This window comes from Apodemus sylvaticus, chromosome 8, assembly GCF_947179515.1.
Source record: "Apodemus sylvaticus chromosome 8, mApoSyl1.1, whole genome shotgun sequence".
Classification (NCBI taxonomy): domain Eukaryota; kingdom Metazoa; phylum Chordata; class Mammalia; order Rodentia; family Muridae; genus Apodemus; species Apodemus sylvaticus.
In genome coordinates, this window is record NC_067479.1 from 39,531,289 (window position 1) to 39,547,740 (window position 16,452).

Here is a 16,452-nt window from a genome sequence, read left to right on the forward strand (position 1 = left end):
AAGAGGCCTTGGGTACTTCTCAGCTGTGAGCACCTGAGAACAGACTCTGGAGACAGCTTCAGTGAGAAGGGTCATTTAATAGGGGTAGGGGAATGGGAACCGTTGGGGCGGTAGTGCCTTTTGGCCTCAGTGTATGTCACTGGCCAAGCCAGACACTGGAAATGCCTCATTTATGTGAGGAGGAATTCCAGGTGCTGTTACACTGTCTTATGAGGGGTGAGGAATTTAACCTGGCTACAAGGCTACATGACCTCCTGGCGTTGGGGGACCCAGGACAGGAGGCAAGCAATCAAACTCCTGCCCATCTCAGGATGAGCTTTTCAGGGTTTGTACCCTCCTCAACCCACTCGCACTCCAGCGCAGCTCCTCTGGTCTGAAACCCCTCAGCCCCTCAGTAGGGCACACAGATCAGAGGGCACTTTGGAAAATGAAAGAACAATTTTCAGGAGTAGGCTCTTTCCTTCCAACAGAAGAGTTCCAGGGATCAAACTCAAGTCATCAGGCTTGGCTGCAAATGCCTCACCTGAGTCTTCATGGCAGTCTTCTGAAAATCTACACTTGAACTTTTTTACTCAAATCTTAGATCTAGATCATGTGCGGCATGGGCTCATTTTTAAGGAACCCTTACGTTATTTAGGACTCAAAACTGCTCTACCTCTATTGTTAGTAAGTCAATAAAATACTGACCAAATTATATGATCCGAGAACTCTTAAAAGAAACATCCATTTTCTGTTAGAAGAATGAATAACTTTATAATACACTCTAAAGCATTTTCTCTACCTGTCAGTGCTTAAAGAATCTCCTCTAAAAATGCTGAAATTTTTCAGTACTTGAACACAGATTGGTTTTCAGCTCAATAGTGTCCAACAGAGACAAGATATTTTAAAGATGTGTGTGCAACTGTGTCTGTATGTGGGTCTATGCACCTGGGAGCAGGTGCACCAGACTCAGGGCATCATCTGGAGCTGGATGAGACAGGGTACAGGTGGTTAAGTATTTGTTTAAGTGCTAGAAACTAAACTCAGCAGGAGATATTCTTAACACTAAGTTGCCCTCCAAGCCTCTTGTAGTCACCTTTGAAAGTAAGTAGAAATAGAAAAACTAACTTTATAATTTTCATACAATATTTTGAAATTTTTATTTCAATATATAAACAATAAAATATTGCAAAATTTACATTTTTAGCCTATATTTTCCAAACTCACTCTATGTTATAACATATCTGAACTTGGACTAGACACATTTGATGCATACAGTAGCCACATATGTCCATTACAGTACACTAAAATGTCCCCAAAGGGTTTTATATTGAAGGCTTAGAACTCAAAGCAGCCATGTTTAAGATGAGGTCTTTGAAGAAATAATATTTTCATTTGGCTTATGACCCAACCATCTGAAAAATATGGTAATCTTCCAATAGTCTCCATAAAAAGTAAATTATAACTGATTCATGTGTGTAAACCTGAAAACTAGAATCAATTTCTTACCGCTCCTGTTGTCAGCTTTCGTCACAGTTACGGGATAACATAAAACTTCTAATACCCTTTTTATATCTCTGAACCTACTCCTGCCCAGGTCCAACTACTGCAAAGCAGGGATTTTACAACCCAAGGAGTAATGTCACCTCTACCTTAACCTCCCATACCGTGACTAAAACTCATCAACTTCTATTAACTACAAAATGAAAGTTAAATGTACTGATTATAAGTGCCTGCCACAACGCAATGTTCAATAACTATTTGTTGAATAGACAAATTGATGGATCTGCCTGTTTTTCCCTAAACAAAAATCAGACACAGTGCCAAGACAGGATGTACAACAAGCAATGTATATACATTATTACACTGGAAAGTTCTCCCGGCTCCCAAGCCTGGGTTAATTGCTTTCAGATGTTTTTCAACACCACTCGGAAAGAAAAACAATGGTACAGAACATGCTTAAATTCTACCTGCCATACATCACTACACTCCAAAACAAACACAGGATCTTGCACATAGGAAGCATAAATATTTTCTAAGAATACTTCAGTACATACAGTATTGCTGGGGCTGTTTTTTATTAATGTATTAATGTAAAGATAGTATACCTCCAATACCATAATACTAAGAGGATCTATTTATGTCTACCTTAAAAACCACAAAGCTGCAATGCATGTAAAGAGGGCATATACACACAGACAGGAAGGTTCACATGCATGCATGCATGCATACACACACACACACACACACACACACACACACCACAGATGCACCGCACTAAGGTTACAGGACATATTAAGCTGAGTCTTTCCCTTTCCATCATCATGACTTTCTTTTCTGTTCTCTTCATCTTTGACCTGACAACTTCTTGATGTGTCATATTGTCGCACATTTCTTCTCCCCCCTTCCTGCTTTTCTTTGTTGTACTATGGTTCCACAAGTATTTCTTACATTTTTCTGTTATTCTAAGGATAGTCTAGTTATTGTGCAAATGACACTCATCTACCTCTACATTATAGATGTTCAGAAGTTTTGTCTTGTTTTGTTTTGGTTTCTTTCAAGACAGGGTTTCTCTGTGTAGTCCTGGCTATCCTGTAACTCACTCTGTAAACCAGGCTGGTCTCGAACTCAGAAATCCACCTGCCTCTGCCTCCCAAGTTCTGGGATTAAAGGTGTGTGACACCACCGCCCGGCAAGAAGTTTTGACTACAGAACTTATGTATAATATAAATCATCAAAATGCTAATATTCTCCTTTTGTCAGAATGAGAAATCATAAGCTAAAGAAAGCTGATGTGCTATTTTTATGATTCTTGAACTGTTACTATATAGTTTTTAGTTGATTTAGCAAATGCTGCTGTGTGGAAAAAAAGAAATTTATTTCAACCTGCTGAGGCAGCAAGTTTCTTTATAGACCTTCTTCATGCTTGAGGCAGTCAAGCCTACAGGCAGCTGGAACTAAATTTATAGGTGAGTCACCAAAAATGAGTGCAAACAGCACCTTAAAATCATACACTCTGACAAAATACCCAGTTTACACCATCAATAGAAGCAGCAAGGGATATGTAACATATTCTAAGGCAAAACGTTAACAAAGACATACTACCTTTCAACATCTTAACTTTGCAAATGATATAAACTAGAGAGAGATTGATTACCAATGTGCGGTAAAGTGGGAAATAGCATAAAATAGAAGGTGTTACCAGGAACTGTGGTCCTGCCTTTCCTCCCAACACTTGGAAGATGGAGGCAGAGGTAGGCAGATGTCTGTGAGTTCAAAGTGATCCTGATCTACACAGCAAGCTCTAGGCTGGAGGCCAGAGCTACAGTGAGAACCTCTCTAAAAATAATAATGGTAATGAATAAAGAGGGGTGTTTCCAATAAGCCTCCCTGAAAACCAAATAAAAACAGCTGCTTTCTTATCGTGTTCTTCAGTCTCTAAAAGATATTATGATTTTGATCCTTCCCAAGAGAGTACACAAGGACATTTTTATTACAGTGGCAATGAAAATGCACTTCATAAGCCAGGTGTGATGGCACACACCTTTAATCCCAGCACTTGGGAGGCTTATGAGGTGGAGCTCTGGGAGTTCAAGTCTAGCCTGTAGATCTGCACAGTGAGTTCCAGGACAGCCATTCTACAGTAAGACTGTCTCAAAGAAAAAGGGAGTAGGAAGGAGGGTAGAGAAAAGGAAACAGAAAAATGCATTTTACACATTTATTTCAGAAATAAAAACTAGGATGCACTTAATATGTAACTTCTTCTTAACTAAACTAAACCTCATATAGTGGTAAATAGCTGTAACTGGCTATAACACCAGGACTAGGAAAGCTTAAGCAAAATTCACAGTTCAAGATCAGCTTGGAACACACAGTGAGGCCATGTGAGAGGAGATACAATACTGTGTTCTCCTATGTGAAGAGTTGCTACAGAATAACATGGATGAATAAAGATTCCTAATATCCTTTTCATACATGTATTATACAACTACTAGCACTAACATAAGTAGTTATATTGATGCTACAAGCTACCAAAGGCTCTATCTGTGCTGTTTAGACAGTTATTTTTTCACTTAAGAGTGCTCTTCACCAGCAGTCTCCTGGGGACTAGTGTGCCTCGGGAAAACTGAAACCAACACAACAAGAAGAGCAGAGGACAGGCTGAAGAATGACAACCACACTCTTCATTGTGATGATTAATGAGGCTGTGGAGAAGCTTCTACTGGTGGGCTATGAAAGGAAGACAGAAGAATGTTAACTCCCAGCAATGACATGTCTGGAAGTTGTTCCACTAGAAGTACAGAAGAGCAGACGCCCTGGGACTGTGCACCACACACTGCATTTGCACTATTAGCCTATGCGCTCTCCAGCACCAGAGCTGACTGCAGCAGTGTATAAGATGCAGTTTCTTTTTGTTGTTGCTGTTGTTTTCTTTTTTTCCCCCCCTGGTTTTTTGGATTTGGTTTTTTCGAGACAGGGTTTCTCTGTGTAGCCCTGGCTGGCCTGGAACTCACTCTGTAGACCAGGTTGGCCTCGAACTCAGAAATCTGCCTGCCTCTGCTGGGATTACAGGCGTGCGCCACCACGGCCCAGCTTAAGCTGCAGTTTCTTAATGGTAGAAAAGTAACACAAATGTACTTGGGACAGAAGATGCTAGTGTGGTAGCTGTAGCCAAAGTGAGATGGCCCAAAGGAAAGGTGAGATTCTAGGGAGGGAAGGAGATCTGTAACATCATACTCTATCCCTTCCATTCTTTTTTTTTTTTTTAGAAAGAAAGAAAGAGAGAGAGAGAGAGAGAGAGAGAGAGAGAGAGAGAGAGAAAGAAAGAAAGAAAGAAAGAAAGAAAGAAAGAAAGAAAGAAAGAAAGAAAGAAAGAAAGAGAAAAAAATCAGATGCCTGGAGTGTTCTGTGGTTAAACCATCAATATTCTGTGTTTCAAAAAATATTTTGTAATAAAAAAATTTTGTTTTGTTTTGTTTTGTTTTACACAAGGTGTCTCTCTATAGGCTAGACTGGCCCAGAATTTACAGCAATCTTCTAACTTCACTCAGGACTATAGCCGTGAGTCACCATGCCCCGCCTAAAAATCACTGTAACTACTTTATAGAGCTTCAACTCTAAACTGCTCAAGAAAACAAAACATGAGCATAGTGTTTTGTTTTTTCAGAAATTCTTAAGACTTCAAAACATAGGTCTAGGTGATCCAATTAGAACTATGAGTTCTTTCATTATGACATAACCACCCCTCAGACTAAGAAACCAAAAAACAGCAAACAATTCCACTTTTAAATGTAGGGTTTAATCCTCTCTTTGTTTGTTGACTTAGGTTTTTCTGACAGTCTCAGTATGAAGCCAAGGCTAGGATTACAAGGACATAGGGCAATGTGTTATTTTTAATCCACCATTTAAATAAGAAGTGGTCACCACAATGCACTACAAATAAGTACTAAATTTTTATTCTGAATATTTGAGCATATTCTTGGTTCCACTACATAGAATTGAACAAACTATTACTCTCTAATGATTTGGTTAAACTACACAACATTAATTCTACAGACAATATGGTCTCACAATAATTACAATAATTACATTTTTCCTAACATTTAAAAGGAGGAAGGGAGAGGGCCAGGGCAAGGCAGGAGGAAGGAGCAGGAGGAAGGGGCTAGGAGGGGGAAAATGGCTCAGATAAGAGGCTTGAGCTTGGATCCCCATCACGGATATAAAGTGCTAGGTGTGGCTCTGGTACAGGAACTGGTACAGCAAGCCCCAGTGAGACAGACAGGATGGCCACAGGAGTTTGCTGGGTGGCAGTCTATCCAACACCAAGAAACGAGCTCCATATTCTGTGAGAAACTCTGTCTCAAAGGAATACAAGAGAGAATGATAGAGGACTCCCAGCCTCCTCTTCTGGCTTCCAAATGTGCCACATACCCATACATACTAGGCACATTCACCTCACATGCAAAAATATTTAAAAAATAAACGATTCAAAAACATACTGTGGACGTGTACAGTGAGTAGATAGTAGATATAGACAATTCCCTCTATAGATGACTGAGGAAAAACAAGGCACACAACATGACGGATACTGTTCCCCACACAAATATAGTGCCAAATCCCTCCTATCAAGTTATCTTATGCACAGAAGTAAGCATTACAAAGGACCGAGGTGCCATTTTAGATATTTAAACAAACTAACTTACTGCAAAAATCCCTAAAACATTTTAAAGTAAAGTACATGAAATCTAATCCTCTATGCTACAAGCTGGCTGCGTGGGGCAGTTGGGGGTATAAACTGCTTAATTTATGTTTTAAAGCCCTGAGTTTGGCTGGAATATTACTGAGCATCTGAGACTAAAATACTCATAAATAACCCAATAAATTTCAACAATAAATTAGTCTTCTGCATCAAATTATCAGCATAAGCCACTCACTATTATTTTCCCACTTTACATACTGTGAATAATACAAATCAATAACTGTATAGATGTTTTAGCATTTCATTTTAGAACCTACAACTACTTTAGTATATAGCACACTTGAGTCCAAAAATACTTTGTTTAGAGTCAGCAACAACCCCAGAAGTGAAATCTAGATGTCAGAACTCTATGGAGTTGTTCAAAGCTGTTCTCTAGTCTACACTTTTCTTCACAGCACTCTTATCCGTTTAAACCTTTGAAATTCTAATTGGACCACAGTTAAGTCTCTAATTAAAGGCCTAGTACCAGCCCAGCCACATCACTGAAGAGAACCTGCCTTCCTTCCTTGACACAAACTTTTGACTGGTGAACATGGGTCAGGATTCCAGAAAACTCCTACCAGCCTTAGAGATGTAAGAACTGTAGTGATCCCAGCCTTTATCTGGGCTCTACAGAAGCAAAACAGATTGGTCGAAAGGAATATATAAACCAAACTTGGGATACAAAGTGGCAAATGATAAAATGTAACAGTGCTGGAGATTTGTAACAACCTAATAAAGGAGGAAAATACTCTGGGCATCTGTGACTGACAGGGCCACTCCAAGGTCAACTCTTTCAACTTAATAAGACCCTATGATAGTATTTCTAGCTATCAAAGATATCACAGAAAAATAATATAGAGTTCTCTGCCCTCTATTTAAGAGGGCATTTAAGAGTCCAAAGAAAACAAATTTAGAATCATCTGGAATCCCAATAAAATAATGAACCTTCTAGAGGATGTAGCCATGTTGCAAAATGTATTCAAAAGGCCGTGTTTGCAAACAAAGGGCTATCACTAGTTTATAAGAGACTCAGTGTAAGGAAGAACTCAAATTGATGCGAAGACTGGTGTGATCCAAACCTGCAATTCCATCATGAGTTCCAGCCCAGCCTGGGCTACATAAACTGAAATGAAGAGAAACTTAAGATTATTCTGTACAGCCTTGTAAAAAAATCAAGAAAATGAAAGGGGGCATTACATTAAAAGAGTAAAATAAAACTGAATAAGTGAACTCTTTAACTTACAATTTGCTGTACCAGTAATGGGGGCGGGGGGGGGGGGGCGGATGAAGAGGTCTGTACTTTATTCATTAAATAAATAAACAGTAAGTACACAGGACTGGACCAGCCTAGTTACATCAACATTTATTTCAACCACTTTCTAGCCATGTCATAGGAAAAAGTTACTTAATTCTTTGCCTTCATCTCACACCTGTGAGTAGGGTAGGGGAAAAAAAGCCTGTGAAGTCACTTAGCAAAACGTTCACAGTAGGGTTCTGAGGACACCACCCTATTGGTCAAAACTTGATAATCAAAATAAAATTCCAATCCTTTAAGCACTGGAGCCCTCCTTCTCGGTTTTAATCCTCAAACACCTTCCTACTTCCAGGAACCACTGGGATCTAGTGTCCTTTCTCCAAAATAAACCCTTTCCTAACTCTACATCTACAAAGCCTTTCGTCACTCTGTCAGAACCCACTTCTCTCCTTCAGTCCTAAAGTGCTCTCTCTGTCCTTCACGCCTGGCTAACACTGCAATAGTTTTCTTGATGCTTCTCCCTTCTAACTCAAAAGTGTAGTTTCAGAAAGCTGGGACAAATAATCTGTACTTCATCTTGATCCCTACCCATCAGTCCAGATGGTACCTATGCCAGGCTGGGAAAATCGACGCTGAATTAAATGGATATTTACAACTGGAATGGCTGCGATTCCAGAACCTGCTTCATTTCGAATATTTTGTAATTACTTTCAGATAGCCAAAAGTCACGGCTGGAAAAGTCCTTTTAAAATCAGACCAATGCCATTCTTTCGAGAAAAGTTCCACGGGGCAGCCCCGGCACCAGTAGCCCGGGCGGTCATTCTCTGCTTAGCAAGTTGAGCGTGCAGCAAGGACAGCGGCGCTCCAGCCGGCGCGGTAGTTTAAAACGAGGGCAGCGGGCCGGCTCGGGCCGCCACGCGGGACTGGGCTCCGTGCTCCCGCCAACTTCCCGCAGGCCGCCGCCTACCGCGTCCGCCGCAGCGACACCCTCCAGAGGCGGCGGCGGCGCGCCGGGCTCGGCCCCGCGGGTCCTCCCTAGCGGCGCGGCTCGGGCCCGGCCGTCGCCCGCTCCCCGGCCCCGAGGCCTCGCTCTCTCCCCGCGGGCCGCCGCTCCGCTCCGGGTCGCAGGCCGCCGCCCCTAGGGGAGCGGGGACACTCGCCGAGCTCCGCGTGGCGCCGGGGGCGGAGCCGGCCCCGAGGGCCCCCGAGAGGACCGGGGCGGGTGGCCGTGGCCGCCTTCCCCGCCGCATCCCCGGCGCCCCCTCTCCCGACCTTCCCTGGGGCCCGACCGGAGCCCGCGGCCGGGCGGCCGGCGCGACGCGGCACTTACCAACCCGCCTGGGACAACGCGGCGCCGGACACCTCGGCCATGGTTAGCTGCTCAGGCTGGGGGACGGCGGGGGTCTGGACTGAGGGTGGGGGACAGGCCTCCTGCTGGAGCCCCAGAAAAAAGAAAAAGCAAGAGAGAAAAAAGAAGAAAGAAAAGAAAAAGAAAAAAAACTCCTCTGTTCGACTGTGCCACTGGGCATGCTCAGTGCGACGGGCGCTTCCGCGTGCGGGTTCCGCTCGCCGCGTTTTGCGAGCGGCCGCAGGGGCCGGCCGGGGCTGGGAGCGGCGAGCATCCAAACGCGGCCTGGGCCGGGGGGAGGGGGGGGTTGGACGGACGCGGCGCAGCGGGGACTGAGCTAGGCTGGCGCCCTTCCTGCCGCGCTGCTTGGTTCACTTTTTAAATTACCCACACGGGAGCCGCGCTTCCCAGGGCTGCCTCACGGGGCGGGACAAGGACCCCGCGGCCCGGGAGGCACATCGGGGATGATGCTAAGATGGCCACGTTTGGGGCGGTGCAGCCCAGCCCATCCTGCACCAGAGCTGATTGTTCTGGTCCGGGCCGGCTCCAGTCAGCTGGCCTTGCGGTCGGCCGAGACTCAGAGGCTCGCACCCCTTCGGAGTCCCAGCAGACAGTTGGATGAGCGGGACACCCTAACCCTGCACTTAGAGGAGTTAGCTTGGAAACTGGGGAGTGGTGACAAGACAGCTTTTTCCTGTCACCCTCCTGCTGGGCGTAGCCCTGTCCCAGCGCGGCCCGGCGACCTTGGCACCAGCACCTAGTCTTGCTAGCACCGCCCCACACCGTGCCCTTTGCCACGCGCGCGAGGACCCGGGTGCACGGCGTGTCCCCAACTGGGCATGCGCGGCGACGCCACCGAGCTGCGCCGAAACGCTCCAAACGTGATTGGCCAGTCGGGAGTCACACTGGCCAATCAGAGAAGAGGAGTCGGGAGGGGCGCGGGCCTCTTGGTGCTCCTAAAAAGTTTGCTCCAGGATCTGGGTCCTTCTTCTCCCGGACAGTGGCGGGGGAGAAGAGATGGGGGAAAAGTACTTCCCAGTGATTCCGCGGGCTATTTAAGAACTTCTATTCCGTCAGCAACCCTTCGCAACGGCTGCTGCTTCACCTTTACTGTCACCATCGCTAAGCCTGACTTGGGAGAGACTGCGAAATTGGCAACTGCTCTTGAGACTTGGAAGGAACTTATTAAGAGAAAGAAGGGTGTTAAGTACCAGAATTTAGCTGAAAACTCCATTTTCTCACTTTAGCGGGTCACAATTCTAAAGTCACTATGTCTTCTTTGGGGAATATGCTCTGTGATGTGTTTCCAAACACACATTTGCTCCTAGGTGTATTTAAATGTGTACAGCATGTTCAGAATTAGGAATAAATTTAATTATTTTCCAGTATTTGCAGCAGTGGAATATGTTTTAAATCATTCATTAGCGGTAAATGTGTTTATATGTACAAGCTGACCTGAGCACAGAGAAAAAAATTAAAGGTAAATTGGTCACCTCAAATTAATCGCCAATTTTGTTATTAAATAGACTATACCAAATATAACTTTTTATTCATGTAAATGGTTAAGTGAAAGCTATAATGTCCCAGTAACCAGAATCACTGAATAAATAAGCCTTTACACTGGTTCTCACATCTGTGTGATACGATAAGGATTCACCATTGCAGGTGCTTATGGCTAAAGTTAAACATTGCACAAACTACCAAATCCATTTCAAGAGCATGATTGTCGTGGAGAAATTTGTTACAATAAGAGGGCATTAAAAGCTAAAATAATGACATTAATGGCAGGTTGAATTTTTGAAATAAACTGAATAAAAGTCCACAGAGATGCAAAATCTTCACATAACAGGATAGTGTTATCATATGTAAAATGATAGTGTACAGCAGTAGGAGCAATGTGCCTTCATCTTTACAACAAAGAATGCTGTAAACTGCTAGGATCAGTGGCCAGCCTGATGTGTTCTTTAGACATTAATCTCACTTAAGAAATACACTTGCCAGTGTTGTTTTAACATTACTTAAGAAATACACTTGCCAGTGTTCTTTTAACTTTAACTGAAGCTTCTAATTGTTCTCAGTCAGGTGCTAGGTCAGAAGCTCGTGGGTGCATTTAAGAATGCCTAGGGACACTTTTGGATGCAACAGCCTTGGAGAGTGTAAGTCAATTGGATTTGCTGGGTAGAAGCTAGGGTTGGAGCCAAACAACCTGCAATGCACAGGACACTTGGCAGAACCCACACAAATGTTCTGGTGTAAAATATCAATAGTGCAATAGCTGAAACCCAAGTGGAGATTGAAGCTCACATTAAGATATACATAGAAAATAATGGGACAACTTAGAAGTGAAGACACACAGATCTAGAACATGTCATTTTGCACACAAATAGGACCTGGGTTGTTAAAAATAAGCTAATGACAAGCGTCCTTCTACATTAAAAACATGTAAGAGATGCTGGGCATGGTAGCACACGCATGCCTTTAATTCCAGCATTTGGGAGGCAGAGTGAAGAAAATCTCTGATATTCAAGGCTAGCCTGATCTACATAGATATGTTCAGGCTAGCCAGAGCATCATACTCAGACCCAGTGACACACAAAAACAAAATTCCTAAGTCTAGAAAAATTGTATAAGATTTCATAGCATATTTACAGTGTGTTAATGTAGTTATCATTAGATATTATAATGGAATCTTAGAAATCCTATGCCAGTGTATTTCTTTATGAAGAATTGAACTGTAATGTATTTGCATATACTTTAACCTACAATATATATATATCAAAATCTTAGAAATGAATCCATCCAAGGGTCCTGGTGCCTGTTTTTTTTTAAAACTTTCCCCTAGATTTTAAATATTTCCAAATGTTAAAATGCCAAAATGAATTATACAAACAAAGCCAAAAGTTTTTCATATAAATATTGTTCTTTAAAGATAATTTGATGCCATGGAAAATGATAGCAGCTGAGTAGATGAATTTTATCTTGAATTAGATAAATCATTAATTCACTGTAAATACAAGGTGTTCAATGAGCTGAATTTGAAAGCAGAAATCGTAAAATGGGGGGGGGAGAATTTGGTAGATCAAAAAAGATCAAAGAAATTAAGTCTATTGGGAATCAAAGATATAAATTACCATCCAAAAAAGAAGTGAACAAAATCACTCACATTTCCCTGTCATTTCAGTGAAGGAAAAGGTTCTCATGTTGAAAAGGGTGAAGAATATGGCTGAACTGGGATGAAAGCAAAAACTGCCATCCAACCGGAATGCACAAGCCTTGGATTCCAGATGGATCTGGCTGGAACACAGATGCGCCCTTAGGACACACTTTTAATCCCTAACAGTGAAGGTAAGGGTTAGTTTGTAGAAGGAAGCAGCCATGTTTGAAAGTGTATCTAATACAGGGGAAGACAAAGTGACAGGACAGAATGAGATAAGCCTCACGAGAAAGGAAAGAAACCAATTAAGAGCAGCGAAGGGGAGAGTGGTGTATATGACAGTTTAGTCAGGACTGTTTTACAGAGAAAGGTTGCAGGGAGAACAAGCTAGATACAGGTGAAGACCGAACAAGCCAGACAATGAATGAGGAGGAGCCTGAGGATTAGAACAAGATTAGCCCAAGTCAGGATGAGGCCAAATAGAGCAAGTCAGAAGTCAAGAGAAGCCAGATTGAAACAGTCAGCTTGGAAGATTAGATTGTACAGATGCTAGAAGCTTCCAGGCCTAGGCCTAGGGATAGTACAGAGAAAAGCTCTGCACTCAAGCCAACCAATGTGGTCACACAGCTTGGGCACTGTTGACGTGTTGGAATCACCTCACAAACCATTTAGACACCGACCTCAGTTAAATCGGGCTAGTTTATTGAACTCATAATCAATATAGAAAGAAGGAAGTAAACAGTTTAGATAGAATATAAATGCTACAATAGGAACCTTCAAAAATTCAAGGCCCTCACATACAAGAATTGTATACTTGTGTTCCTCAGCCCCAGAGTATGGTACTGGGGATAAAATGAAGATAATTTCAACTTAACATAAAAATAGCCTGTTCTGCCTGACTGTTAATCCCACACCCCTAAATGGCACATCAAATATGTGCCAAGCTAGATAGCCTCTCCTTCCTCTATAAATGCCTGCCTGAACCTGGGCTCTGGGCCACACCCTCCCATTCTACCACATTAGAGACAGTGGTGTGGCCCAAGCCCCAGCTTGAATAAAGAGACCCTAATGCGATTACATCAGGGTCAGCTCCTTGGTGATCTTTTGGGGTTCATGAATGCTTCCTGGTACAACATGTGAGTTTGAGAGCAGCGTGTGCTATGTAATAAGTTTTTAAAAAAAAAAAAAAAAGTCTAGAGGTGATCACCATCTAGTGCCACATGGCCTGGGCGAGGAGTGAACCCCAGATGACCACTGGTTCTTCACCATGTAGCCGGGGTGGGGACACACAGAATGAGCAAGGCATATCACTCCATAGACCACTCCTGGGATGACACACCCAGACACCCAGAGATACCGAGCAACACGTAAGCGAGCAAGGTAACGGTGGGGAGACGGAAGAGAAAGGGAAGCAGAAGGATGTGTACACAATGAAGAGAGCCAGAACTGGAGACTCGAGAGTAGTGAGAACAACCTGATATAATAGCCAGTAATGCCGCCTAAAGCCGTGCTGAAGTCCTGGCCTCTGCTGCCACTGAGGTATTTAAGCCCTGGTTGACCCCGAGTAAGACATATGCATTCATGTCCACCATAAAATAAAGCAGTTTGGACAAGCAAAGGCCTCCTTCATCAAGGATCACCACGGAGGGAGGCCTTTGTTGAAAAGAGCCAAGCCTAACTCTCCCGGAGAAGGCCTTCTCTCTTCTAGGCCCTCTGTACTCAACTCAGAACCAAACTGCATTCTGCCCCAGCGGGGGTTCAGCTATCCCCTTCCGGCCTGGTGTGTAAGACCAGGGTGGACCCCATCTCCAGTGGATCTCACAGTTCATTATCTCCTATCTTCTCACTCCCCTATGTATTACCTTGCTCTAGCCCCAGCTCCAACAAGCCACTCCTGCCAGCCAAGCCGGTAGGCTAACAGCACATCTTCACCTCTCCCTCAGCTCCTCCAAGTCGTATCCCCCCAGCTCTGTGACAGACCTCCCGCCCCAGCCTCCATGCCACTTCAGAGTAGATCACATAGATATTCTTCTCCAAATTTCCTTCTTTCAACTCATTACTTTATGCCAGCCCCTACTCCAACAAGCGTTCCCTGGGAATACACAGGACATTCCTGCCATAAGCAGCTAGGTTAATAACAGACCCTCACCTCTACCATCATCTCTCCAAGTCTGATCGCCCAGTCTCTTGCCAGTTAGGTATCAGATCCTCCCAACCCCTTCAGCCTCTCCTCACTCTCGGTCCCCATCCCTGGAGAGTAAGCAGATCCTAGTGAACTACCCTGCTTTCCTGCCTCCTGTGAACTCCTTCATCCTCCTTCCTAGACCATCCTCATAACTGTCTGCTCTCAATACCTGGAAACAATTTTGCCTGCGATCCCTAGGATCTCAGAAGAGTTTTCTTACCTGGGAACACACAGCCATAGTGATACCATCCTAAAAGCCAGACAGAGCAATAGAAATTAAGGAACAAAACAGATATAAGAAACGAGACCAGATATCATCACCTAGAATTACAATCCTCCCAACCCCGAATGCATAGACACCTGCATGAAAATACAGTCAGTAATAGCCGAGACAATAGATCTCCACCTGAGCTCAGCAACCCTACGGATACCCTCACTCCAAGAAAATCTTAAATCTACAAAACTCCAGGCACAAACCATCCAGAAAACTCTGGGACATTAAAATTTCCCAGACTACAAATATAAGAATGATAAAAATAAGAAAAAAAAAAAAAAACCCGGGTCAAAGACACAGAAAATATTTCAACAAAATCATAGAAGAAATTCTTCCTAACCTAAAGAAGGAGATGACAATCGAGGTACAAAAAGCATAGGAAGTACCAAAGAGAAAAGAAAAGGAAGGCTAGAAAAGAAAGTCTGCTTGGCACATAATAGTCAAAACACTAAACATGCAAAATAAAAAATAATAATTTTAAAAACTGCAAAGGAAAACCTAACAAGTATCCACGTGACATGTAAAGGCGGGCCTATTGTAACAACACCTGACTTTTCACTGGGAACTCTTAGAAACCAGAAGGGCTTTTACAAACTCTAAGAGACCACAGGTGCCAGCCTAGACTACTATACCCAGCAACATTTCAATCACCATAGAATGAGAAAATAAGGTGTTTTGTGATAAAAAACAAACAAAAAACAAATTTAAGCAATAGTTGTTTAAAAACCCTATTAGAAGGAAAACTCCAACCTAAAAAGGTTTACCACACCCAGGAAAACACAAAGAATAAATAATCCTAGACCAGCACATCAAATGAGGGAAAACACACACACATTACCACCACCACCACCACCATGATCAATACAACAACAACAACAAAATAATAGGAATCATCAAACAGGGTCTTAGCTCCCAAATAAAATGACACATTCTAACAAAATGGATGTGAAAAAAAAAAGAATCTATCCTTCAAGACATCCAAGAAACACACCTTAACATCCAGGATATCACCTCAGCTTAAAAATATAGGACGACAAGATTATTCTTTTTTTTTTTTTTTTTTTTTTTTTTTGTGGTTTGGTTTGGTTTGGTTTGGTTTGGTTTGGTTTGGTTTGGTTTGGTTTGGTTTGGTTTTTTTGTTTATTTGTTTGTTTGTTTGGGTTTTTTTGGGATTTGGTTTTTTCGAGGCAGGATTTCTCTGTATCGCCCTGGCTGTCCAGGAACTCACTCTGTAGATCAAGCTGGCCTCAAACTCAGAAATCCGCCTGCCTCTGCCCCCCAGAGTGCTGGGATTACAGGTGTGCGCCACCACCGCCCGGCTGGACAAGATTATTCTAAGCAAATGTACCTGAGAGCTGGTGTAGCCATTTTAATATATGACAAAATAGTCTTCAAACCAAAGCTAATCAGAAGAGTTGGGGAAGGACTCTACATACTCATCAAAGGTCAAATCCACCAAAAAGACATTACAAGTCTTAACATTTATGCAAGAAACACAAGGGCATCCAAGTTCATAAAAAAAAAAAAACTACAGCTTAAGTCACATTTTGATTTACACAGTAAGAGTAGTGACTTAAATACCAAACACTTGCCAGTAGACAGGTAGGTCGACCAGACAAAAACTAAACAGAAATGCTATTATAAAACGGGTGGACCTTTAAACCTTCTCAGAAAGTTTACAAACTCATGAAAACTGAACAACTCTCTGCTGAATGAAAAAAATTTAAGAAAAAAAATTTCTGGAGTTGAATGAAAATGAATATAAAACTTATATAAGTTAATAGTACCAAGTGCCTACATTAAAAAATAGACATCTCATATTAATAACATAACAGCACACCTGAAAGTTCTGGAATAAATAGAAGAAATCACACTCAAACAGAGTAAAAGGCAAGAAATAATCAAACTCAGAACTGAGATTATTATTAAAATAGAAACAAAAAAAGAATCAATGAAACTAAGAATTTATTCTTTGAGAAACTCAATAACATTTACTAACTTTTATCCAAATTAAGT

At 42.6% G+C, this 16,452-nt stretch overlaps 1 protein-coding gene across 5 annotated transcripts in view; it reads right to left on the bottom strand.

The window, feature by feature from the left end:
* Window positions 1–9,724, bottom strand: part of Tdrd3 (tudor domain containing 3) — a 133,020-nt gene extending 123,296 nt beyond the window's left edge. For 3 of the 5 annotated variants that reach the window (XM_052190847.1, XM_052190844.1, XM_052190843.1), the window contains exon 1: window positions 8,806–9,723. Coding sequence is in view for 3 of the 5 variants with exons in the window: in XM_052190844.1 (XP_052046804.1) it covers window positions 8,806–8,846 (41 nt within the window). In the remaining 2 variants the exon portion in view is untranslated. Of the gene's footprint in view, window positions 1–8,805 lie in introns of all 5 variants that reach the window. The other 2 variants (XR_007979221.1, XM_052190845.1) reach the window with 1 other exon arrangement.
* Between the last annotated feature and the right edge of the window lie 6,728 nt (window positions 9,725–16,452).